The sequence below is a fragment of the Theobroma cacao genome, chromosome 9 (assembly GCF_000208745.1).
Source record: "Theobroma cacao cultivar B97-61/B2 chromosome 9, Criollo_cocoa_genome_V2, whole genome shotgun sequence".
Classification (NCBI taxonomy): Eukaryota; Viridiplantae; Streptophyta; class Magnoliopsida; order Malvales; family Malvaceae; genus Theobroma; species Theobroma cacao.
Window position 1 is genome coordinate 8966642 of NC_030858.1, and position 25781 is coordinate 8992422.

The window sequence follows — 25781 nt, forward strand, 5'->3', positions numbered from 1 at the left end:
GCTAAATGGGTTGGCCTTTTCGGGGCCCAAAGTCCCAAAAAGTCCAGCCTCTCGTAGTCATAGCTCACAAATATTCGTAACTTTGTTTTTCAGGATAAGCATATTCCCATTTTCGCGTGTGCCAAACTCCCCATAGCACACAGAAGAGCCAAAGCATAGCCATGGCTGGGATCACCACCAGCTTCCCTTTCAAGCCCCTCCCAACTAGACCCACCAAAACAATACCTTTACTTCTCTCTTCCCTCGAATCTAAGCTCTTTGGGCTCCATTTCCGCAACCCCAATAGTTTCTCCTCTTCTTCTTCTTCTCTTCACTGCTCTGCTGCTATAACTGCCCGTTACGGAGGTGATTCTCGGTTTTCAGGTCCCGGTCGGTCCAGACGGAATGATGAAGACCAGGCCCTTGATATATCTGGCATTAGGTTTTTATTTATTTATGTTATTTGATTAATTGCAACTTTTGAGTAGCTTTGTTTCTCTGGTGTTTGAATTGAGTTTAAAGGCTGTGTTTGTTCCTACTTCATTGCTGTGGTGTAGGTCAGATTCTGTCAGGCTTATTGATGAGCAGCAGAATATGGTAAGTGGAATTTTCTTTTATCTTTCCTCTTTGTAATTTTTAGCTGCCGAGAAGGCAACTTGTGCATTATCTTGAATATATATATGTATATTTTTGTTCTCAAATTTATTTAATTTGTTAATGTGTAGGTTGGGATAGTTTCTAAAAGCCAGGCCGTTGAAATGGCCGAAGATGCGGAGCTCGATTTGGTAATGCTTTTCTCGGTGCACCTTTTTTGTGGTTTCTTGCTTTGACTACTTGATTTTTCCTATTTGCGTTTTTTTTTTTGGTTAAAAAGGCTAAAAGTGTAAAGTAAATAGTAGAAAAAACATTATATTTGATTAAAAATGAGCAAATTAGCTAAAGTGTAAAACTCATTCAGATGTACTTGTTCCATACAAAAGTAGAATCGTGCATTGTTCTTCACAATTTAATAATTCAGAAACATTATTTGCTTTCATATATAAACACACCTTTTGCTTTTGCTTTTGGATGGAAAAAAGCTAGTAGTAAAGGTAATGGAGCCTTCGGTATCTCTGTGTTGTACAATTGGTCCTATTACTTGCCTACATTGTGTGATATACAATGAGAATGTATGTAATGCAATGAAGTGGCTTAGTTGGGATGCTTTATGCTTGTAATTTAGACTCCATAATTTAGGTATCTGGGTTGTTGTAGTTCTTCTTCTTTGTGGCTACATGAAGGTCAAGCAAAGCCTTGTTGCAGACCTTGCACCGGTTTACAGATGGATAGAGGCAGAACAAGAAATGCATAGTTGCTTATATATTTGCAGCTTGAGTAGGCTTATGTTCAGAAACATCCTTGAGTAGGTTTCAGTGTTTTGTAGTTCTTCTTCCTTTGTTCTTGTCAGTTTTAAATATGATCATCATTGGATTCATTAATTCTTGTTTGGTTTTGGTTTTGCCAATTTTTCTGCTGCTATGTAATTCTCTAGCTGCTAGCTTATACCCTTAAAGTTCATTACAGGTCACTTTAGTAGATTATTTTATTTCTCTTTTGAGAAAACTTGATATGAAATGATTGAGGAAGAAATTAATATGGAAACAATCAACTACATGTTTGAGCTATGCGATTGTGCTAATACTGGTCTCTGTTAAGGGCAACATACAATCTGATTTGCTCTAAGTGGATACCTTAGAATCGAAAGCTGAAGATTGTGTAGAGACATTCAAGTTGGTATTGTAGTATACTTTCAACTGTTAATTGTCTCAGTTTTGCTTTGCTTTGTTTTTTGTTTTTGGTTGTACTTTTGAAGTGATAAGAATTCACTTAAATAGCCAATACATCCTTGCTTAGTAGATCGAAACTCATAACTTCTTTCTGTTCTCTTTTAGAAAGCAAAGGCTTTTTCAAACTTCTTTTGCATATTGGTGACACTGAAATTTGTTCTAATACCACTTCTGCAGGTGATATTATCCCCTGATGCAGATCCTCCAGTTGTCAGAATAATGGATTATAAGTATGATATGCTTTATGCTATCTTGAGAGAAATAATATGAGTTAGTATATTTTTTTTTATGTAGGGTGGAGGAACAATCAGTTGAGTCTAGCAGGCCTGTTTATCTACCCTACTGAAGAATTTGAAATTTGAATCTAAATTTTTACATAATTGATGTCTAAATGCTGTCCTTTATTTATTACTCATGTCTACTTTAATGAACACAGCACTATTAGGCTGATATTAAAAAACACTGCTAAATTAGAAGTCTTAATTTCTATATATCTTTTTCTTTTGAAATTTCACTTTAAAGTGTATTAATACTTGCTTTTTACCTTTTCCTCAGTAAGTATAAATATGAACAGCAAAAGAAGAAGAAATTACAGCAGAAAAAAAGTGCGTGTGAATGTCCTCTCTGTTAAGTTTTGTCTTTGGGAAATGCTAAAGTCATATACCATCGGGCTGGTGGCGAATTAGCTCTGTTCTAATTTAATATCAGTATGATATGATTCTGTGGGGCCAGCCAGAATGACTGTGGATTTAGCACTTCCCTGTGTGTTTCTTTTTGATTCATAATTAAATTTTTCTTTTTGAGGAAGGATGCTGACTAGACTATGGTTTTAACTGTCAGCCAATCGCATGGATTTGAAGGAGCTCAAAATGGGGTATGTGTTTTGCAGTATGCTTCAATGTAGTTATTTGTTTTGAAGCCCACAACTTTTTGGTGTTTATTATATTACTCTGTCTCAAGGTTTTTATTAGTGGCAAACTATCATCCACAGATACAAAACAGGTTTCTTGTGGCAAAATTATTTCATAAGCACATTTCATAGATATTTGCTACCTGTTAAAATTTTCTCTCAAACACTGATGACCCCAGTCTGCCTCCTATTATCTTATGAGTGGGCATCTAAGCTTGCTTTCTAACACTGATGACTTGGTAAATGAACTATAATTCTGCTTTTTAATATCTTTTTGACCTACATTGAGCTGTTATCTGGAGGCTGCGTATATCCCCTGTTGAATTCTGCAAATAAAGAAAGAGTCTGATATTAATAGGGCTTTAGGCTAGTCACTAGTGGCTTCCGAGATATACAAGTGCCTTCATTCCATCTTCTTGTATTAACACTAGAGGTAGAAAGTTGTGATCATTTACTGTGGTAGTGTTAAATTGCCAATGGTACTATCTTAGTGAAGTGAGGAATACTCAGTGTTGAGTCCAACATTGCCTATTTACTTCCTGGATATATAACTGCCTTTATTCTATCAGATCTATCTTCTTAATTAACACCGGGGGGTAAAAAGTTGAGAGGGTAACTGGTTTTGACTGTGGTTTCTATCAAGAACTTCATTCTAAAGCTATAATGAATAGCTATTTTTGGGCTCTTGGTGGCCTTTCTAAATGTTTCTGTTTGTTTTGAACAGTTATAACATTGATCAACATGATTATTCTGTACGTTTGAAAGCTGCAAGGAAGTTTCTGAAAGATGGTGACAAGGTTGTTTCAGTTTTCTTATTATAGTTGCATATTCATGCTTGAATTATGCCTTGGAGTTCAATTGCGCTGAAGTATTTTGATCTATGCTTTCAGGTTAAGGTCATAGTGAACTTGAAAGGGCGAGAAAATGAATTCAGAAATATGGCTATGGAGCTCATTAGGCGTTTCCAGAATGATGTTGGGGAGGTACATTCATGAAATATCTTTTCCCTTCCTTGAATAATGAATATGCAACTTTTAAGATTAACAGAGTAAAAATCATCATATAAAGTTCTCAAATTTCCAATAGTGCAGTACTATAGATTGATTTTAGGTTAAATATGAATTGATGATTATGTGTAGGTGGCATATTCCGAGCTGAATAAGAAAATGTTTTAAGCATTTCCAGAATCAGAGGTAGCACAAGAACTTGCATCGTAGTTTAACCAAGGTCATTTGTTTTGGATGCTACTTAGTTTGTTCAAAAAATGTCATCAAATAGTTCCAAGCAGAGGATTGTCATTGAATGTTCTTTAGCAGATTAGATAAGATTTGTGGCTGGATGATAAGATAAAGGGGGAATGATCAGTGAACAACTTATACTTTAATAAGCAACTGTCTTCTTTGATTGTGGTATTTGGGTTTTTGCTTGTCAATGGTGTTTTGTTTGTCCCCTTCAAGCATCTTTATGCTGTTTAATGCGTCTGTTCTCGTTGTATTTGTGGATCATATTGCTTTACCTGAAAGCTTCTCTGAACTCCAAACTCTAACGTCCATTCTGGTTTGCAGCTCGCAGCAGAGGAGAGCAAAAACTTCAGAGACAGGAATATATTCATAGTTTTGGTTCCAAATAAGGCTCTTCTGCAAAAAGCTCAAGATCCAGGAAAGAAAAAAGATAAACCGACCAAAAACGAAGTCTCAGCTGGTGTCTGACGATTAAATCTCGAAGAGAATTTTGGCAGTATAACAGTGGGCGGTTAGATTTATGTTCATCAACTAGGGCACTGGGCCTTGTCCTTGGGAAGTCTTGTATAGTATATTAGTGTCACAACCCGTATCAAATGTTTATTAAGATTTTAATAACAAAGCAACTTTGTCTACATCAAATGCTTATAACAGTTTATCGGACCACAATCGAATTTCTCTCTTGGTATTCCTCTTTTCTGTTCCAAGTGAATTCAGTGATGTACAACCTTGAGCTTAAAGGGTAAATCTATTAGATTGTCCTTTTTTTGGTGCGAAATATCTTATCTCTCCGGGGGTAAATAGGTTTGATCAGATCCTCAAGCCCAAGGTAAGATATGCTGTACTTCACAGGGAGAAAAGAAATTACCAACGGAGTTAACCCATATTAGTTTTGGGGGACTTGATGCATTGTGAGGCCGGGAGGGAAAACTGTGGAGGAGAAGATTAATACTATGTGCCAGTGTCGAAGCAACTTATCTTGGTTAATAGTAAACCACATGAGAGAGATAACAATAAGATGACTAGTCCAGACAGGAGCGAGGATGTTGTTGGTTTTGGTCTGATGGCTCTTAGTCTTAAGCCTAATAGATTATTTGGACAGTGACTTTAGAAACATAGCTAGCATAAAAAATGAGTAAAGAGGAGGTAAATTGTCTTGCACCTGCCAAATATGCACGTGGTAAGCGCACATGGAAGCCTTCCCAAATTAATAATGGGTGGTGCTAGTGAGCGAAGCATTTTGTTTTCCCAAACTGGAAGAAATCTATTTCGCCAGGAATAGAAACTAGAAGGAAAAAAGGGGGTGGGGGAAATCAGATGAGATTAGATTAGATGATCCTGGAATTTGGGCTGTAAGTATAAGAAAAAAATCTGCTGGGCAGAGGCGGAGGCAGAAACTATATTGCATTGCTGTTAGTGTTATATACGTAACGGAGGGCTTAATTTTGTTTATAAAGTAGGAAGAAGTAAGCAGTCTAGAAGATGGAGAGATTTCAACGTATGCACCTAACGATTGTAACCTTAGCTTTGGTTCTAAGTTCTTCCTTTCCAAGCATTCATTCTCCTCGTGTGTGTGTGTGTGTGTGTTTTTTTTTATTGTATCGCCATTTTCACCACCAAATAAAGCAATGGGTTTTTGTGCTTTTGTTGTATATGTGAGGCCCTCTCACTGTCCAAATTTACTTGTATTTCAATTTTCTTTCCAACTGCATGAAACGCCAGCTGCCTGGACACCTGCTAACCGCTTCCCTCTACGATTACTAGTTTCATCCTAGTATAGCACAATTGACACTTGTTGAAGACATATTTTAGATGTTAAGTTAATTGAGGTACCTCCTTGCCCTTGGTGTTTCCATTGCCTATTTAGTGATGGGTTGTACAACAGGATAGTTGTCCCTTCCATGGCTGCCACCGGTTTTGTAATGCTTTAATCCCATGGCATGCACTAGTTGTTGTGCAGCAAACTGTACTATCCCCCTCCTAATTAAACAAAGAGTATATATATATGGATGGTGAAGCCCTGCTCATGTTAGGCTGCCAGAGTCGTAGGATAAACTTCGTGTAAATTCATTAATTATAATCCAAAGTTATGCTGTTGGAAAATTGTTTCTCGGTCCCCAAAATTTTAATGATTATGATCCATTACATCACATTTACTGTTTCATTTCATACCAATCAAATTTGGATGCCTTCACTGTCACCCCTCTATCAATCCATCTATTACGTGGATTACCACCAAGTAAATCAATGAAAATATACTTGAAACAAACTGCACAGCAAATTCAATATTAACAGTTGGATTGTTATTTTTGTTACTTATTTTTTTTTATTTTCAATGAAAATATATTAAAAGCAATAGCAAATGAAATATAATAGATAAAAATCAATTATGATTAAAAATGAACAAATAATTAAACTATAACACTAATTGTAACAGGAAAATAATTCTAGATAAAAAAGTAAAATTAATTATGTATTTTATTAAAAAATATTTACATTCAAATGTAATTTTTGCCTTCTATATATTATTGTTAAAACATTAGAATTTAATCATAGTTTTAAGAATTAAAGATTATTGAGGCAAAGAAGAAAAAAAAATGATGAAAATAGAGAGATGGGAGGTCGCTGAAGCTTGAAGCTTGTAAAAGCCGGGAAAGAAGGGGGGGCATGGATGGTAGTTGGAAAAAAAAAATAGAGGAAAGCTTAACTTCAAGGGAATGGAGACTCTGCAACCAACGACACCATCCCTTAACGTGGACACATTAGGTAAGAGAGAGAGAGAGCAACGTATGTTCAGCTACCCCTTCTCCTACTTCTTATTCATAAACACTCCCTCTCCATTGCCTTACTCCTCACCCATCACCTCCATTCCCCTCCACCAATGGAAGCCAGCGCTGGACTTGTCGCCGGCTCTCACAACCGCAATGAACTTGTTGTCATTCATGGCCATGAAGAGGTATAGTTTTACGCAGAAAGATAGCAAAAAAAAAAAAACATGGTTTTATTTATGAAACAGTTTAGTTGGTTTTTCTTTTTCTTTGATCGTGTTTTGGTGGTTGCGTGCAGCCTAAACCTCTGAAGAACCTGGATGGTCAAGTGTGCGAGATTTGTGGTGATGAGATCGGGCTGACAGTAGATGGAGATCTTTTTGTGGCCTGCAACGAATGTGGTTTCCCTGTTTGTAGGCCTTGCTATGAGTATGAAAGGAGGGAAGGGACTCAACAGTGTCCTCAGTGCAAAACTAGATACAAGCGTCTCAAAGGTATATTTTATCAAAACAGCTGCTTGGTGCAAATTAACAGCTATTAACTAATTCTTGTAGGAAGTGATCAACTGACATTTTTTTTTGTTTGAATTATGTTGTGAATAGGGAGTCCTAGGGTGGAGGGAGATGAAGATGAAGAGGATGTGGATGATATCGAACATGAATTTAACATTGATGATGAACAGAACAAGCATAGGAATGTGGCAGAATCGATGCTGCATGGCAAGATGAGCTATGGAAGAGGCCCGGAAGATGATGAAAGTCCTCAAATCCCACCAGTTATAACTGGTGTCCGATCCAGACAGGTAAGCAAAGTTCTTTGTTTGTCATTAAGATTTATAATACAAAATGCAAATATTTGCCTGTTGCTTTGAAATGCATTAATAATAGTATCTTTTTTCTATTGTTGCAGGTGAGTGGGGAATTCCCCATAGGAGGCGCTCTTGCTTATGGGGAGAACATGTCAAATTCTTCCCTTCATAAACGAGTGCATCCGTATCCAATGTCTGAACCTGGTATGTTTTTTCAATCTTGTATTATTTTCTTTTTATGCATGTGATCAGTATATGTGCCTGAAAATTTTCCATCCAAGTAGTGCAAATTGACTAGGCAACATACCAAAAGAGAAAAACAATGTCTCACCATTTGTTTTGCATTGAATATATTTGCAAACAAAAGGAAGCGCAAGGTGGGATGAAAAGAAAGAGGGAGGATGGAAAGAAAGGATGGATGATTGGAAGATGCAGCAAGGGAATCTGGGTCCTGAAACTGATGACGCCAATGACCCTGACATGGCCTTGTAAGTACTTATTGCTGTCAAGTGCTAGCATGTAAGAAACTCATGTGCCCGAGCCAGTTTGATAACCAGCATGTGTCTTCTTTAATGTGAACTTCTTGCAGGCTTGATGAAGCTAGGCAGCCACTGTCAAGGAAGGTGCCAATAGCATCCAGCAAGATCAATCCGTATCGTATGGTGATTGTGGCCCGTCTAGTTATCCTGGGTTTCTTCCTCCGCTATCGAATTTTGAACCCGGTCCATGATGCAATTGGGCTGTGGCTAACTTCTGTGATCTGTGAAATCTGGTTCGCCTTTTCTTGGATCCTTGATCAGTTCCCTAAGTGGCTCCCTATTGATCGTGAGACGTATCTTGATCGCCTTTCCCTCAGGTATATAGATTTTGCCTTCTAGTGAAGCACCGTAAGTATTTGAAACAGCTTTGGTGCAGAACTTGAAATCAAATTTTATACCTTCAGAGGATAGTTATAATTCATCTTCTAAAACTAAATGCTTCAAGAACATCCTCTATATGACTGTAATCATCAATTCACCTACAGTTTAGTTATTTTTTTTTCCCATGATGAAACTTAATTATAATGGCTGATGCAGGTATGAGAGGGAAGGTGAGCCCAATATGCTTGTTCCTGTAGATATCTTTGTCAGTACGGTCGATCCCATGAAGGAACCCCCTCTTGTTACGGCTAATACAGTTCTATCGATCTTGGCTATGGATTACCCAGTGGATAAGATCTCTTGCTACATTTCTGATGATGGTTCTTCCATGCTCACCTTTGAAGCATTGTCCGAAACAGCTGAATTTGCTAGAAAATGGGTGCCATTCTGCAAGAAGTTTGCTATAGAGCCCCGAGCTCCTGAGATGTACTTCACTTTAAAAGTTGATTATCTCAAGGACAAAGTCCAACCCACATTTGTTAAGGAGCGCCGAGCTATGAAGGTTTGTATACATGAACTCCTGAAGATACCTTTGAGTTTAAGCCGCAGTGAACTAATTTACTTAACGTTCAAATTTTCTTGGTGTTTAACAGAGAGAATATGAAGAATTCAAGGTTAGGATTAATGCACTTGTAGCAAAAGCCCAGAAGGTTCCTCCAGAGGGGTGGATCATGCAAGATGGGACACCATGGCCAGGAAACAATACTAAAGATCACCCTGGTATGATTCAAGTATTTCTTGGTCAAAGTGGAGGCCATGATACCGAAGGCAACGAGCTTCCTCGCCTTGTTTACGTTTCTCGAGAGAAAAGGCCTGGTTTTCTGCATCACAAGAAAGCCGGAGCCATGAATGCCCTTGTAAAGATCTTAAGAACTAGTGTTTTATTCAAGTTCCCTTCCTTTCTAAGCCCTGCTTTTTGAGGTAATAATTATGTTAATGCTGTGTAAAATTTCAGGTTCGCGTCTCTGGTGTGCTTACAAATGCTCCTTTTATGCTGAACTTGGATTGTGATCATTACATAAACAACAGCAAGGCTGTAAGAGAGGCTATGTGTTTCATGATGGACCCTCAAATTGGAAGAAAGGTCTGCTATGTCCAATTCCCTCAAAGATTCGATGGTATTGATAGGCACGATCGATATGCCAATAGAAACACAGTTTTCTTTGATGTAAGTGCAGCAAGAATGGGCTTTATGCTTGTTTTTTGTACACTAAGATTATAGAGGGACAGAATGAATCAATTTCTAATTCTTTTTCTCTGGTTTCTGCAGATTAACATGAAAGGTCTAGATGGTATTCAAGGCCCTGTATATGTCGGCACAGGATGTGTTTTCAGAAGGCAAGCACTCTATGGTTATGAACCTCCCAAGGGCCCTAAGCGCCCAAAGATGGTAAGCTGTGATTGCTGCCCTTGCTTTGGACGCCGCAGAAAGGATAATAAGCATTCTAAGAACGGCGGAAATGCAAATGGGCCAAGCCTTGAAGGTGGTTAAGATCACTTTTCTTGTTTTTCATTTTTGAGCTGCCTCCCTAGTTTTTGTTCCTTCACACCTAACTCAAATCTTTTATATATGAACAGCAACGGAGGATGATAAGGAGTTATTGATGTCCCAGATGAACTTTGAAAAGAAATTCGGACAGTCAGCCATTTTTGTGACGTCAACCCTGATGGACGAAGGTGGTGTCCCTCCTTCCTCAAGCCCTGCAGCCCTGCTTAAAGAAGCCATTCATGTAATTAGTTGTGGCTATGAAGACAAAACAGAATGGGGTAGTGAGGTACTGCCAACCGCTTGAAATTTCATGACATTCCACTTCTGCTGATTGACGAAGAAGAACAATATTTCTTACTGCTTATAGAATAGTTGGGTTTTCAAGTTTAAACATAATCATCTGAAGATTATTGTGTCTTGTGTACGTGCAGCTTGGCTGGATTTATGGCTCAATTACAGAGGATATTCTAACAGGTTTCAAGATGCACTGCCGTGGATGGAGGTCTATATATTGCATGCCAAAGTTGCCTGCATTCAAAGGTTCAGCTCCCATCAATCTCTCAGATCGTCTCAACCAAGTCCTTCGGTGGGCGCTTGGTTCTGTTGAAATCTTCTTTAGTCGTCACTGCCCTGCATGGTATGGCTTCAAGGGAGGAAATCTCAGGTGGCTTGAGCGATTTGCATATGTCAACACAACCATCTACCCCTTCACGTCCTTACCACTCCTTGCCTATTGTACCCTTCCAGCAATCTGTTTGCTTACAGATAAATTCATAATGCCACCGGTAAAAGAATGATTCTCATTTCATCAATTCAACTATAGATGTTGGAATGCTAACGGAAGATTAAATAGCTTTTATCTGCTAGTTTTTAACTTGGTCTTTGTTCTCACCTGCAACAGATAAGCACCTTTGCAAGTCTATTCTTCATTGCCCTGTTTCTTTCAATCTTTGCAACTGGTATTCTAGAGCTAAGGTGGAGTGGAGTGAGCATTGAGGAATGGTGGAGAAACGAGCAATTTTGGGTCATCGGTGGTATTTCAGCCCATCTGTTTGCTGTTGTCCAAGGTCTGCTGAAGGTTCTAGCTGGTATTGATACTAATTTCACAGTCACATCCAAGGCAACAGACGATGAGGAGTTTGGAGAATTGTACGCCTTCAAATGGACAACCCTCCTGATTCCTCCAACCACTGTCTTAATCATCAACCTAGTTGGAGTTGTTGCAGGCGTGTCAGATGCCATAAACAATGGATACCAATCTTGGGGACCTCTCTTTGGAAAGCTCTTCTTCTCCTTCTGGGTGATTGTACATCTCTATCCGTTCCTTAAAGGTCTCATGGGGAGGCAGAACAGGACACCAACCATTGTTGTTATATGGTCAGTGCTATTGGCTTCAATCTTCTCCTTGCTTTGGGTCCGAATTGATCCATTTGTGTTGAAAACCAAGGGACCAGACACGACCCAATGCGGCATCAACTGCTGAAAAATTTGTTTTCCCTTTCTTTTTGATGCGTGGTTCTCAAGATTATACATGTACATTCTTGCTCTTACGAGTATGTGGTATGTGATGTATGAAACAAGCAAAATGGAGATGAACAACAAAGAATAAAGTTAGAGTGAAAATTTTTTGTGTAGTGCTATGCATTGTACCAAGTTTTGTCATTGAATTGAAAATAGTTCTACTTTGTGATCACCTATGTTTCATTGCTAAAATTGCATGTTCTCATTCAAGCATCTCAAACTGTATACAATTTCATTTTCTTCTTTTCTTTGGAGTTTGGCAACATCAATTGGGAGTGAATAGGAGTCTTCTAACCCATTGACTTTTACGAGAAAAGCTTAGTTGGGTGAATACCCAATTATCAGTGTAGATAGCATGGTCTGTTGAGCAAATGACTGTAATGCCATTTATGAGAGAGAGTATGCTTAAGCAATGGCAAATGTTTAGAACAAGCAACCAATTGTCTTTGGTCCTTGGAAAGATCAATAGCATGATTGTTATGTCAATCACAGGGCATTTGTAATCTACAAGATAAGACTTAAAAGATGAAGGTGCCAATTTCACCAAAAAGAAAAAGATAAAGGTTTCAACTGATAGTGATTTTATCAAGAGTTTAAAATTGAATCTTACTCTTACTAGGATTGAAAGAGTCAAAAGAAAAGGAGGAGAAAAAGTATGTATTTTCAGAGTCCAAACATTAGAACGAAAAAAAGAAAAATAAGAGTCATGATGGTCAGTACTGGGGCTTTCCAAAAATATAATCAAAATATAACTGCAAAACGAAAGTAATAAAAAAAACATGGTGTGTTCTAATTTTTGGTACCTAGGACTTGACTTATGAGATCTGATGGTATCAACTTCTTACAGAACCACACCACACACACAAAAACTGATGGTAATTCGCAAAAATGGTACACACATGTCAAGCACAACTACACAAATAGTTTAACAAAATAAAAAAATGGTGCTTATTGAAAAAATATTACTTAACAATAAAAAGTACATTAATGGAAGTAAGTTACAAAGAATTTTCCCGTTTAAATGAACATCCTCTAAGAAGTCAAAATTGCAAGAAGAATACCTTTTTCATGAAAAAGTTACTCCGCAATCTGTTTGTGCACAACATTTCTTCAAGGACCTAAGGAAACAGGAAGGATGGACTGATGAAAATATAAAGATTACCAGAAGCTTGAGGCTCATGTCGAACAACTGAATGGTCCGAATATTATTGGCATTCTCCTAGTTCTACCTTTAGAAAACTTGCCAATTATAGAACACAGGTATGCAACGTCAAAACATAGCCTTAATTGCATTCACTAGCATTAACTCTGGCATAAGCGATTCTATCCAAGTTGACTGGTGGGCTTGAATGACATGCCTCAGTTGGATGACAGCACTCAATCTTGATTTGCTAATTTCTCCAAACCATCTTAGTCAATGAACCGAATAATTAATTCATCACCAATAGTCTCCACAAGAGCACACACCATCTTTAAAGTGATGGAACCGATTAGCATCCCTAACCACAATGACTCTCTCAGTAATCTTTGATATAAATTTTGTAGCAGTATGGCAATCTACACAAACTCGAAGATTCTTAAAAATCCTAATCTCAGTTCCTGGTTGCGTAACAACAAGACCAAAAGCAATGGCCAATTTCTCACTGTGAACATTTACCATTAGCTCCTTCTCTTCCTCCTCTACATCATGCAATGCCGTATCAGTCTCTGTCTGAAACCCTGCCTCCTTCATTTTCCTTATTAATTTTTCTAGCATTGCATATATTTCTGTGGCTTGAGGATGGGACCTGTCACCAGATGTAAAGACATGTGGGGTTTCACCAATCTCAATTAGAGTGCATCCAGGAATCTTTGCCAGCATTCTTTTCTTAACATTTTGTCGGACTGAAGCAGCCAGTGGATAGTTCCTCTCAGCTGAGTACAAATTTGACAGTAAAACATAATATCCTACATTTTCTGGGTCCAATTCAAATAGCCTTTCAGAAGCTACATGAGCAAGTTTTTTATCCTTGTGGATCATGCAAGCACCAAGCAATGCACCCCACTCAGCAGGACCTGGTTCAACTGGCATTTCTTTTATAAACTTAAAGGCCTTCTCTAATTGGCCAGCTCGGCCAAGGATGTCAACCATGCAGGCATAATGTTCAGCTAAGGGCTTAAATTGATTAGCATGGACCATAGAACGAAATATTTCCTCTCCTTCTTTCACCAAGCCAGCATGACTGCAAGCATACAGGAGAGAAAGAAATGTAACACCATTTGGTGAAACCCCAGAATGTAACATCTCAGAGAAGAGTCTAAGTGCATCCTGGCCCTGGCCGTGGAGGCCATAACCTGAAATCATTGCATTCCAAGTCACCACATTCTTCCCCAGCATCAAATCAAACAATTGTCGAGCCTCTCTAATGCTGCCACACTTTGCATACATGTCAATTAAAGCGGTTGACACATATATGTTAGAATCAAAACTCTTGCTTTTAACTAGTCCATGTACCCATTTCCCCAGACTTAGAGCTCCAAGCTGAGCACAAGCTGAAAGAATGCTTGTAAGTGTGACAGGATTAGGACCAACTTTAGACATCTGCATTTCCTGGAAAAGAGATATTGCTGCTTCTGTCAATCCATTTTGGGTGTAACCTGAGATCATAGCATTCCAAGAAGCTGGAGTTTTCTCTGATGACTCGTCAAAAAGCTGCCGTGCAGATTCAATCTCATTTAGTCTGCTATAAGCAGTAGTTAATGCTGTTGAAACAGAAGATTGTGAAACAAAACCATATTTCACACAGAAACTATGAATACAATTAGTAAGATTTAAATAACCAAAGGGAGACAACACAGGAATCAATCCCACAATTGTGCTTGAATTGACCTTTTCACCCGAACCAAGGAGTTGTTTAAAAAGCCTCACTGAACACTCACTCTCACCATTGCTGGTATACCCTGAAATCATTGCATTACAAGAAACCAAATCTGGTCTACCAATCTCTCCAAACAATAACTTAGCCGCCTCAATCTCCCCACCTTTTGAATACAAAGAAATGAGCCCGGTAAGCACATAAACATGGGAATGAAAACCGAGTTTTAAAGCTAAACATTGAACCTCCATCCCCGAAATCAACTCTTGCAACTCCGAGAAAGCCGGTAAAACTGCTGCCACACTAGTTGAATCCAACCGAATCCCACCATCTTCAAGCATATCCCTAAAAACCCGAATTGCATCCTCAAAACAACAATTTTTAACCAACCCAGAAATCATCGAATTCCACAACACCGTATCTCTTTCAGGCATTTTATCAAAAACTTTTCGTGCAAGTTCAACCCGCCAAATCTTGAAGTAGAAGTCAACAACAGCAGTACCCACAAACAAATCGAATCCATACCCATCAACAACCGCATGTTCGTACAAAAACATCCCCACTTTCTCATCTGAAAGGGTCGAAGCGGAGGCGATAGCGAAGGCGTAGGTGAAGTTATCAGGGTTGAGACGAGTGCATTTCCTCAAATGGGTATAGAGCGAAATGGAATGGGTATTAGAGAAGCCTTTGATGAGGACGTTGAAGAGGAAGAGATCGGGGTTAGGGATGGAGAGGAAGACGTCACATGCGTAAGACGTGGCGTTGAGGTCGAAGAGCCGGTGGGTGAGTTTGGTTATGGTTGAGAGGTCGTTTCGGAAGCCGTTAAGGATGAGTTGGGCGTGGGTTTGGGTCAGCTGAGGAAGAGTGGTGGATTTCTTGAGGAGGTTTAGGAAAAAGTTTCGACTTCTTGTCGGTGAGTAAGTGCTCGCAATGGACTTGCTAAACATCTGCCTTCTCCTCCTCCTCCTTCTTCTGCAATGAGATTTAAGTTTTGCTTTATGTTTGCGCATAGGTTACCGTTATACAAACTCTCTGAAATGTGGTAAAAATGGCGGGAAATGGAGAGAAAGGATAGAGGAGGGTTGCGTGCATGGCCGGAAGAAGCTGGGTTCGGGCAACGGCTCTGTGGCCTGTGCCATTAAAGCCCAGTTCGTAGTGCCAAAATTCTCTATTCAAAATCAACCCAATGTAACAGTAAATATTGTTTTTTCCCTCGCTTGCTTCTCTCCTTTTGTGAAACTATTTCTTTCTTTGCCTCTGATACGAGTGTGCCAGAGGCTAATTTTTAACTTCAGGGGAATGAGACGAGGTAGAATAGCATGACAAGTGAAAGATGATACTAGTATAATACCATCTCATTTTGATAATCCAATTATGAATAAATTCGGGTTGTAATTTGTAAGCATTTAGCTGTTATGGTATTGTGCTCTCTATTTGGCTAATATGAAATTCCCTGTGTACATTTTATGATGATGTTTCCCTATAAACATTAGAATTGAATAAGGGTTGGCGAATATGAAATTCCTAAGCACTCCTGGGTAGCTTTCAAATGTAAAACAATGCAGTTGAATATCAGCAATTTTCAATCAAAGTATTTGCTCATTTTACCATCACATAATTATCCAACTCTATGGGCTTAAGCCATGGACTTCTTCTTCCAACAAAATTATGTAGTAACAGTAAGATTTTCCAGGGCTTTGAATTAAGCCAACTTTCCTCATCAAGCATTGCCAATCTCATGAAACATTTACCATTGATTAAAATCAGGAACTACTAGGGTATTAGTCTAAGAATCTGTGGACCACAGCCACCAGTGTAATAGTTCATGTGTTCAACAATTTCTCTCTCTTGAGTGAAGCTAATATTGCTTAGTTTCTCCGGAATCTCAACTTGGAATATTGAAAGTGTAACATTAGGCAATCAGTAACATCAATATGTGACAGTTAAGAATGATTCTCTAACCTGATATGCAACAGAAACTTCCATACAAGTCTACAACTAAACTAGCTCTACATCTTTTTTCCATCTTAAAACTTTTTCTTTGTGCGTACATCTTTCTCTCTTAAACTTTGCCTCTACATTGAATTTCAAATCCTTTGCTTCCTTTGCATTTTCTTTTCATATGCGTGATACAAAAATTACACGTAGAAGAAACAGAGCCAGTAGCTCCATTTTTTAATAGGTAAAAAATTAAAGAAGAAAAAATTACCATTTAAGTTAAGGAAAAAAAAAAAAGGCAATTTACATTTACTGGGAACTGAGCAGATTTTGTATTTTATCTCACTTAAATGATAAATTGGCAGATTGTTAGCATACCCGCTGGTCAGGGCCATGGAAATGTTTTGGCTGCCAAAATTGGCTGCTTATCCCTCTCCAAAGGTGGTTTTGTTTGTATGATATGAGATCTTAGGCTGTACTCTTCTAACTGTTCAGTAATAACGGTAAAAAATAGTGTCAAAGATACACAAGGAAAAGGACAAAAGTAAATATATGCTTTAGAAAATAGAACTTGCAATTGCACAATCTATTTCCCCCAGTCCATAGGGCACATATGCACAAAAAGAACTTTAAAAGAGTCATGATCTTTCTTAAAAGCCATGCGAGCAATGATGAGCTCAAACTAGCCAGCCACTTTGATAGGGATAGCATGGATTGGCCACATTTACAGCAATTGAATTGAAAAAAGGACCAGTGTACAAATGAAGAGAGAATACTGAAGCATTGACAGTCAGCATTAATTGGCTCTAAACACTTCAAAATTTAACCAGGTTAGCGTCTAACTTAAGTAGGAAAGGCTGAAACATGCAACTAATTAAAACTAATTGTGCACCCAAGTAGGGTCAGTTTCAAACAAATATGGACCAGAAGGACCTGACCTACAGTCCCCACTGGCATGCATTTTTGAGCATGCCAACTATTGCACATCAGCTTCATACCTGAAATTCTTTCCTGTCCCTATGAACAGGTAAAATAAATTACAGCCTCAGTGCAATCAACCAGAACTAAGTCAACTTAACACCAAATAAAAGCCTTTCTCCCACAGTAAGGTTGGCTTTGGCTACATGGATCCTACTATGTCTTTGTTCCGTATGAGACAGGAGTTAACTAACCAGTTGAAATTCAAATTCAACCTCCCTCCCTTCTCTCTCTCAAGAAGAAAATAACCAAAAACCTTATCCTCAAGCTTTGTCAGATTTCTCATTACATACACAATATTTACTAGTTTTTGCAACAGAGTAAATAAACATCACATAATCTTAACGTTGGAGGAGTTTAATAGGTCAACTCTGGAAGAAATATCTCTTTTTTAAGGCACGCTTAGATGATGTCTTATGAGCATATATTTGGAAGTTCAGTGATTCTAAAAGCCTAGAGTTATTCATTGTAAAGGTATGAATTAAACCATCACAAATACCATATGCAGCTCCAGAAGTCAATCATCTCATCATCCTATGGGTTAAACTTCGATCCATGCAAATAATAGCTCCACGTAAAAGAAAAAAATGCTAGCTAATTGTTTGTCAATGCAAGATATCTAAGCTTATAGTCATTTATTCCAAAAAGTCAAGTTCTGCAAGCATGTAATGGGTCCTCACCTGCATAGCTGCAGTTGAAGCCAGCAGAGCTTCACAATGGTCAAGCATGTTTTTCTCTTGTGCAGCTATCGCAGCAAGCTCAGAAACCAAATTGTTTATCCCTTCCACCTACAACACATAAAATATTGACATACAGTTAAGCATCCGGAAAGAAATCAAAGATATAAAAAGACATAACAACAAGAGAAGTGCATGCTAATATCAGAATCCAGAGTTTTTCACATATTGGAGCAGCACAGGACCAAAACCAGAGTTGTTGCTGTGAAATTTTGAGTGATTAGCAGGCATATATGCTTTCACCATAGCATTAGACACAAAAGAAGAGTAAGAAATAAAACTATTTTCAAAATTCAAACATATATCCTCTAAGTTGAAATTGCGAGAAACACTTTTTCTCAACACCTTAAAGTAAAATAAACAGAAACAAAACTTCTCTTGACTTGTACCAAAAATTAAATTTTCATGGAAGATATAAAAGCAATCAGAATATTAAATTTCAATATCAAATAACAGAAAACATCTAAGGATTCCAGAATTAAGCAGAAGGAACAAAAAGCAAGATTCAGAATCACTATTGTGATTGATAGACATTCAATCAAAAATAATATTGGTAGGTAAAGACTACCACATTGATATTTGTTCTAACTGCCTATAATGTCAGATTTATGTACAAAAAAGGGAAAAGAAAAATGGCTTGGGAAGCTAAATACCTTTGAGAGTAAAGAACAAATGGAGGATCCCATAGCCTTAATCACGTCAACAGCAGAGCAAATAGCAACTTTCAATGATTCAATGTCAGCCTGAAGAGAACAAAATCCAGCAACGATGTCAGGATTTCTCTTTTTAGATATCAATCCCATATTTTTTCTAAACTAACTTACCCTTGCCCCTCCAGTTACAGGAAGACGGATAGTGCTCGCCTCCAGATCTTCTACTGCTCCAGATAAAGAACTTAGATGATCTCTTTCAAGTAATGACCAATCATTGAGGTATGCCATCTGCATGAATAATGTATATACATGCATTTAGATCATGGAAATTCTGCAGACTGACATAAGAAATTTACAAATTGGTATTCAAAAGCATGACTGAAAGTTGACTATATTTCTGCGTACACATTATCTCATGCTTGGAATTTAATTTTATCTTTTCGGTAGATTAAAGAGGAAAATGAAATAGATTATAGTTGTTTTCTTTTGTCATTAACTACACCCTCTTTTCTTAGACAGATGGAATGATGTCAAAACATCTACAAATTTATAAGTACAGCACAACTCAGGAACAAAGATCTCAGACCATGCTAAAAGCCATAACAAGTTCTTTAGATGGGAAAAGAAAATACAGCAGTGCTTGAATGATAAGAAAGAAAGAGCTAGGTCACACTGAAGCAGTACGGGAAAGGAAAAGAGTAAAGAGAGGAAGAAGAGCAGAAAGAGACAAATAATGGCATTAAAAGTGAGACCAAAAACAAAAAAAGAATGGCATCCTACTCACAGCTTTATTTTTATTTAGCTGCAATATGTTGAAGATGGACAGGTGTGTACAACGTGAGAATTCAATCCAGATAGACCTCTAAAAGAAAATATTGGTACACCTATACTCTTACAAAATGCTTAGAAGGGAAAGCCTACAAATTTTTGCTTAGTGGAAAGAATCTATACTGATATACTGATTGTCAGAAAATATTCTTTTTCTTTTGCACGTGTCAGAAAATATTCTTGAATGGCTGAGGTTGCATATTTAATTTCTTCTAATTCTTAAATGAGAAGATGTTTCCAAAAGGATGAAAGATAACTCCTTATATCTAAATTTTGGAGACATAAGCTGTTGATCAGAAGCAATTGTTCCAAATGTAAGACATGAAAATATATTATTCATGTAGATAGTTAATCATTTGTCATTTCCATCAATTCAATATTAATCGCCATACAAAATATTGGATCAGAAAATGTTGATATAAAATTGTAACTGTAATGTAATTTTAACAGAAATAATTTAAAGGCTCATGAGCAAGCAAGGAACAAGTCAATATTTGTATAAACACATAATAGCTATCAAGTGAAGGTCACTTTGGAATCATAGCGGACATATGTCTCACACAGTCATCAATACCAGATGCACACTTGACACCTGGTCTTCTTGATATACCTTCCATGTTTATGCAACAAAAGTTCAATTTGATATTTGTTAAATTTTAGATAGGCATCCAACCTAAAACCAATTGGCAATAGGTGGAGATGGCCTTGCTACATTTATGTACCCAAGATACCCCTAATTTGATCAATGTGACTTATTTTATCACCACTTCAACACTCCCTCTCACGTGTAGGGACAATAGACATATCACATGCTATGAACTTCACATGTAGGGATAATGGGCCTATCGTGCGGCATGGACTTCACACATTAGCCTAACAAGCCTATCACGAAGGGGCCAACGAGTGAGGGTAGAGCCTGCTCTAGTACCATGTTAAATTGTAGATGGGCATTCGACCTGAAACTAATTGGCAATAGGTGAGAGGTCCATGTTATATTTATATGTTCAAGATACTCCCAATTTCAAATGATGTGAAATTTCTTTTATCACCACTCTAATAATATTTTATTGCATTAATGAAAACCTTTTCCCTCCAAGCTTCTTCTAATCCTTTTAGGTCTTAAAATTTTATAGTTTGTCTTATCCACTGAATCTTGCTGACTAAGTGGGTATTTTAAATATGGGGATGCAGAATATATTTGAATCTAGCACTGTTCCTAGCATCAACAGAGATGGAAAAGTTTAAATATCAAAGATTGTTTAAGAGCCCATCAAACTGGAATTACATGTCAGCAGTAAATTACTGGTACTTCTGATAGCATCAAACTATGGACTGGATCCATATGTAGAAAACCTTCTATTTCCTCAGATGCTGAAGCTTGGGGCAAAATAAACTCTGCAGAATGAGCTACCAGTCATGGCTTTTCTTAAAAGGCTAGCACAACTAGAAGATAATAATTTACAATTCTACAAGATGTCTAACTTCATTCCAATCAGTATCTCCGCCAAATTTAAGAAGCTTGAAGGCCCAAAACAATGCTATATATCACTAACTATAACCATGAAATATAACATTGGCCCTCTATTGACCTAAATGGGGCTTTTAATAACTATTCGATCACAATAAAATTTAGACCTATATAATGGACCAAGGCATAGCTTAATGATAACCATCTTTCCACCAAAAGGAAGGTTCCCCAAAATATAACAATTGTAAACCTACAGATGAGAGCAGATACATAAGCATGCACTGGATACCTCCCTGTGTCTTCACTAAGAGTTTCACAAGGAAAAATGCACATAAACTGCTATTAAAATGTCAATCTTAAAATATAAAAGCATATCTACCATCAAGAATGTACGAGAGGAATTAAAGTTTGCTATGAAAGGACAACGTTGTTATAGAGAGAAGCATTACTTGATCATTCAAAACTGAGTTCAGCTTGAGCTCTAACTTCAACTGTTGGAGATTGATCTTTTTCTTGATCACGGCATCCCACAGACTCAAAGTAGCATTCCAAACATTGTACAAAGTTTCCTGCAACAACAGATCAAAATTTTCTTTGATAAAAGATTTACCATATCATAGAAGACGAAATTCACTTTTGATGCCATTTCTAAAGCTCTAAGCACATGATATGCATATGACACTGTCATGAAATTCCTCATGGTAGGAAACTGATCATTGTGGACCATGACGCAAAGAAGTAAACAATCTGAAAATCCTCTTTATTTATAATTGGAGAAATGAACAATGGAAAAAAAACTTTCCTAATCAAACCATCAAAGGTTATCTCCTTGCTGAAATTAATATTTGCTGACACAGAGTTGTTCGTTCAAAGAAGAAATCTACCTCCACAGTAACTTTCTGAATATACAGTACAGCTTCTGCCCGGGCATTAGCAAATCGCCACTGCAAATAACGATTGTAAAGAAGCCGTAGTTGATGAGCATCCTCTATGTAGCTTGCACTTTTTCTTCCCTTCTTAAAATCTGCGATAAAACTGAGAACTGAAGTTGAACTATGGGATTGACTAGATGAATAGGATGTCCTCATCCGTGATGGACTGACTCCCCTTGGAGTTGGACTGACTCCCCTTGCAGGTGGAGTGGAAGGTCTTGCCCGAGAGGGACTGACACCCCTAGAAACAGAGGTCCTACTTGGTGACTGGGGTCGTGATCCAGGAGCAGACAAAGACTGGGATTTGACTCCCTGTGTTGCTAATGTCATTTTATCCAATGAACTTACAGAAAGGAGCCTAGCAGGTCCAGTTACCAGCAGAGACTTACCATCAATTGAATTTGCCTCAGACCCTACTTGACCAATTTCCTCAAGTGGTAACAACCTTGCAGTATCACTAACAGATTTCTGTAGAGGTTTACCCAAACTATCAGACATTGGCATTCTCTTTAGTGAAGACATTCCTGGAACTGGTGTAGATAAACTTTTAATGATCTTATTGCCCAGATCCACACTTTTGTTCAATGTATTGGAAGATAATTTTCCACCTATTCTACTAGGCCATCGATGCTGATCTATCAATCGGCTAGGCAAACCATCAACTGGTTTTGCATTTTCAGACTGATCAGGTGCATTTTTCCCTTTAAGAGGACTTCTCTTTCTCTCTGGAGTGGGCTTCTGTGATAAGGTAGATGACTCTGACTGTTGTTTATGAGCCATATTTGAAGAAGGTCTTAAAGTGCGGTCCAAGGAAACATTACTCACTGGTTTTTCCTTTTCCTTTTTACTAACAGGAATAGAAATAGTATCAGACTGAAATGAAACACTAAGACTTCTCATAGTAGAAGGCCATAAACTTTCTGGTATACGGCCAGTTGATAGCCTTCTAGATGATATCTGCATAGCTATTGATGAATCATGAACTGGAGTAGATGGACTTCGAGGTGAAGGTGGTGTTGAGGGCCGCTTCCTCTCAGCTGATACAGCTCTCTTTTGCACCAACTGGGAAGGTGTAGGGGTTGTTCTAGTGAGGTTTGGAGATGGGCAACGCCTGGGACCGGAAGGTGTTGATGGAGTGGGTGATTTATACCTCGAACTAACTTCCCTTGTTCGAGGACGTCGGGTAGTGAGCGGTGCATTATTCTTTTCAGCAGGAACAAGGGGTGGTCTTGTGGTATCCACGGCAGCAAGCTTGTGAAATCGTTGCTCTGATTCACATACATCCATCCAAACTCTCCAAACAAGACCACATTGATGGGATTCTTCAACAAAAAAACCAAACTACGTTTAACAGCCTAACCTTTACATAAATCCCACATGTAATTGGAATAACACCAGCTGCTCAAAAAGAAGATACTTTTCCTGGCAATAAATCTGCCACAAATGCACAAACGAAAAGTTAGATGCTTACAGAATGGCAGAAAGAAAAGGAATAATTATGAACACCATAGAAAAAAAAGGAAAAAAGAAAAAAAAACTGAAAAAGAATACATCTTTACAGATGCCCAGATCTGACTGATGAAGAATTAGAGTATTACAAGAAATTAACTGAAATGGACATTGGTTACTCATCAAGAAAAACCCAAATCCAAGCAGATCAAGCCAAAACAATGAGGCCAAGAACTGATAAAACAGCATCAGGTACAGTGGGGGGGTCCTTCAGAAATTTCAGTAGAATTCTGTCCAACGTACATTAACGGTCATCACTAGGTTGGCTTTAGGTTAAATCCCACACAAAATTGCAAATGCCATGTACTGTCAGGTCTACTGGTTTTTGGTTCCTGGTGGTGGGGTGTCGGATAAAAAGACAGCTAGAAGAAAGGTGCGTAGGATAAGTGAGAAAGAGAGAGAGAGAGCTCTAATGGTCACTAATATTGTTATGTTAATATTACTCTTTTGTCTCTCTCACGGGAATGTCATGGTCGGCTGGGCTGGAAAAAAAACATAGAATGGAGGTCACTGATTTTCACTCACAAAAACAAATACACAGCCCCACTCTGGCTTCTTCCTTTCCTTCATTTCCTTCTCTTCTGCTTTTCATGAAAAGGAATTCAATGAAAATGATCCCAAAAAACAATTGCAGTAAAAAAAATATATATATATGTCCTATCTTTCTATGAAAAAAAAAAACAAAAATTTAATCGCATGGGAGTTTTACCTTGGGATCACATGCTTGATTAACTAAAGACAGTAAAATTAACATAACAATTAAAAACTTAAACTGCAATTAATAATTAGGAAATAATGTAAGTTTGTTTGTTTCTATTCACATTTGTTTAAGACATTTAAACAATTGAAAAAAAAAATTGCAGTGGTAATGTTGTTGAAGATATGGGAAGAGACATGGAGGACCACGTGCAAGAATATCATTGTCCATCCCCATGAATTAACAGTAAAAGCTTTAAATAATAGTTTTAATTTTTTATATCAATTAAAAAAATTATAATACAGATAAAATCATAGTAATTCCTAGAAACATCGTTTTTGAATTAAACAATGATTTATGAATTGACCATCTGGGTTTTTTTTTCTATATCCAGATTGAGGAACGAAAATCGATGGAAAACCACAGGTAAAGATTAAAGCTTTAAAATTTGATTAAAATTGAAATAATTAAGATGGTTTTTTTTTCTTTATTGAAAAGAATCCAAAACCCATAATAATGTCTGTATTTGCCAGGGTGATGTCTCTAACATTGAAGACAAAATACAGTGATTAACCAAAAAAAAAAAACTGTTTCATGTAAATCTCTTTGTAAGAAAGTTGCAGAGATTGTTCGTTGAATCCAACTGCTAAAAATAGCAACAGAAGAGATTACTTTAAACTAATTAATGTTAAAAAAATTGTATATTTTATTTCTTTTTATTTTGTTTTATCCTAATTCGGTGGTCTAGAAAAGCAACATCAGAGAAGAATGCTGAAAATTAATTTCAACATAAATATCAAAACAAATAAGAGATAAAATTATTTTATAACAAAAAAAGTCTCACCTTTATCGATCTCAAAATTCTTCTAAATCATTCAACCAAAAAAAACTAACCCTAAGAAATTCGTTAATTCTTTGAAGATAAAAAAGGAGCCAAGAAGGTGATCGCCGGAGAGGAAAGGACAGATCTCCGGCGACTGGTCGGAGAGCGAATATTCCAGCGGGAGATGGAAACCGAGTGGATTTATTGTTAATTTAATTTCTGCTTGTGTGAGAGAAAAACCGAGTGGGAAAGAGAGGGAGGGGATATAAAAAGCGAGAGATTATTTCGAGGAAGAAATGAGATAAAGAGAAAGTAAGAGGTAAAATAGAAAAAAAAAAGAAAAAGAAAAAAGTTTGAAAAAAAAAGATGAGGGCAAAGAAAACGGTTTTTCAGTTGAGAGGGGCTAAGAAGGATGTTGTTTTCGCGCCACCTACTTTAGTAGGCTTTTTAGAGCTTACATCTTAGAAGAAGGAGAAGAGAAGTTTTCTTCGTCAAAGCCCAACTTCTTTTTTCAAAAAAAAAATTTAAATAAAAATTATAATATTTAAAAATTTTTAAAATTATTAAAAAGATTGTAAATAAATTTTTATTTTTTATTATATTTAATTAAATCTTTATATTTTTATTTTAATACGAATTATCTAATATATCATAATAGATATTAATGCGATATGATAATATAATTATGTAATATTTTCACTTCCCACGTCGATGTCATATAATATAAAAAAGATAAATGATATTTTAATCATAAGAGTTTATTTAATTTTAAATAAAAATATAAAAAATTAATTAAATATAATAAAAGAATAAAAACTCATTTGAATTTTCTTGACTAGTAGTTTTTTAAAGCATTATATTAAAATATAAATATTTTGTAGATTAATTATTAAATTTTTTT

At 37.1% G+C, this 25781-nt stretch overlaps 4 protein-coding genes across 5 annotated transcripts; 2 read left to right on the plus strand and 2 right to left on the minus strand.

The window, feature by feature from the left end:
* Nucleotides 69-4647, plus strand: LOC18589004 (translation initiation factor IF-3). Its single transcript, XM_007013793.2, has 9 exons — nt 69-421; nt 537-576; nt 705-764; nt 1983-2035; nt 2361-2410; nt 2646-2679; nt 3440-3512; nt 3606-3698; nt 4281-4647. The coding sequence occupies exons 1-9, from the start codon at nt 162-164 to the stop codon at nt 4422-4424; spliced, it is 807 nt and encodes a 268-aa protein (XP_007013855.2). The 5' UTR covers nt 69-161; the 3' UTR covers nt 4425-4647.
* On the plus strand, nt 6838-11424 carry LOC18589005 (cellulose synthase A catalytic subunit 7 [UDP-forming]). Its single transcript, XM_018127787.1, has 13 exons — nt 6838-6912; nt 7023-7218; nt 7327-7526; nt 7634-7736; nt 7900-8020; nt 8122-8388; nt 8609-8954; nt 9046-9309; nt 9408-9620; nt 9723-9936; nt 10031-10227; nt 10373-10726; nt 10843-11424. The coding sequence occupies exons 1-13, from the start codon at nt 6838-6840 to the stop codon at nt 11422-11424; spliced, it is 3132 nt and encodes a 1043-aa protein (XP_017983276.1).
* Nucleotides 12081-15859, minus strand: LOC18589006 (pentatricopeptide repeat-containing protein At4g30700). Its single transcript, XM_018127801.1, has one exon. It carries the CDS (start codon nt 15325-15327, stop codon nt 12901-12903), a length of 2427 nt encoding a protein of 808 aa, XP_017983290.1. The 5' UTR covers nt 15328-15859; the 3' UTR covers nt 12081-12900.
* LOC18589007 (AUGMIN subunit 8) lies at nt 16311-25299 on the minus strand. Of its 2 annotated transcripts, none has more exons than XM_007013801.2 (7): nt 24902-25299; nt 21804-23285; nt 21369-21488; nt 18795-18911; nt 18624-18713; nt 17914-18021; nt 16311-16742 (listed from the first exon to the last, which is right to left on the minus strand). In XM_007013801.2, the coding sequence occupies exons 2-7, from the start codon at nt 23136-23138 to the stop codon at nt 16641-16643; spliced, it is 1872 nt and encodes a 623-aa protein (XP_007013863.2). In that variant the 5' UTR covers nt 23139-23285; nt 24902-25299; the 3' UTR covers nt 16311-16640. The 2 variants fall into 2 exon arrangements, with proteins under 2 accessions (XP_007013863.2, XP_007013862.2); XM_007013800.2 differs by lacking the exon at nt 24902-25299 and adding an exon at nt 23450-23941.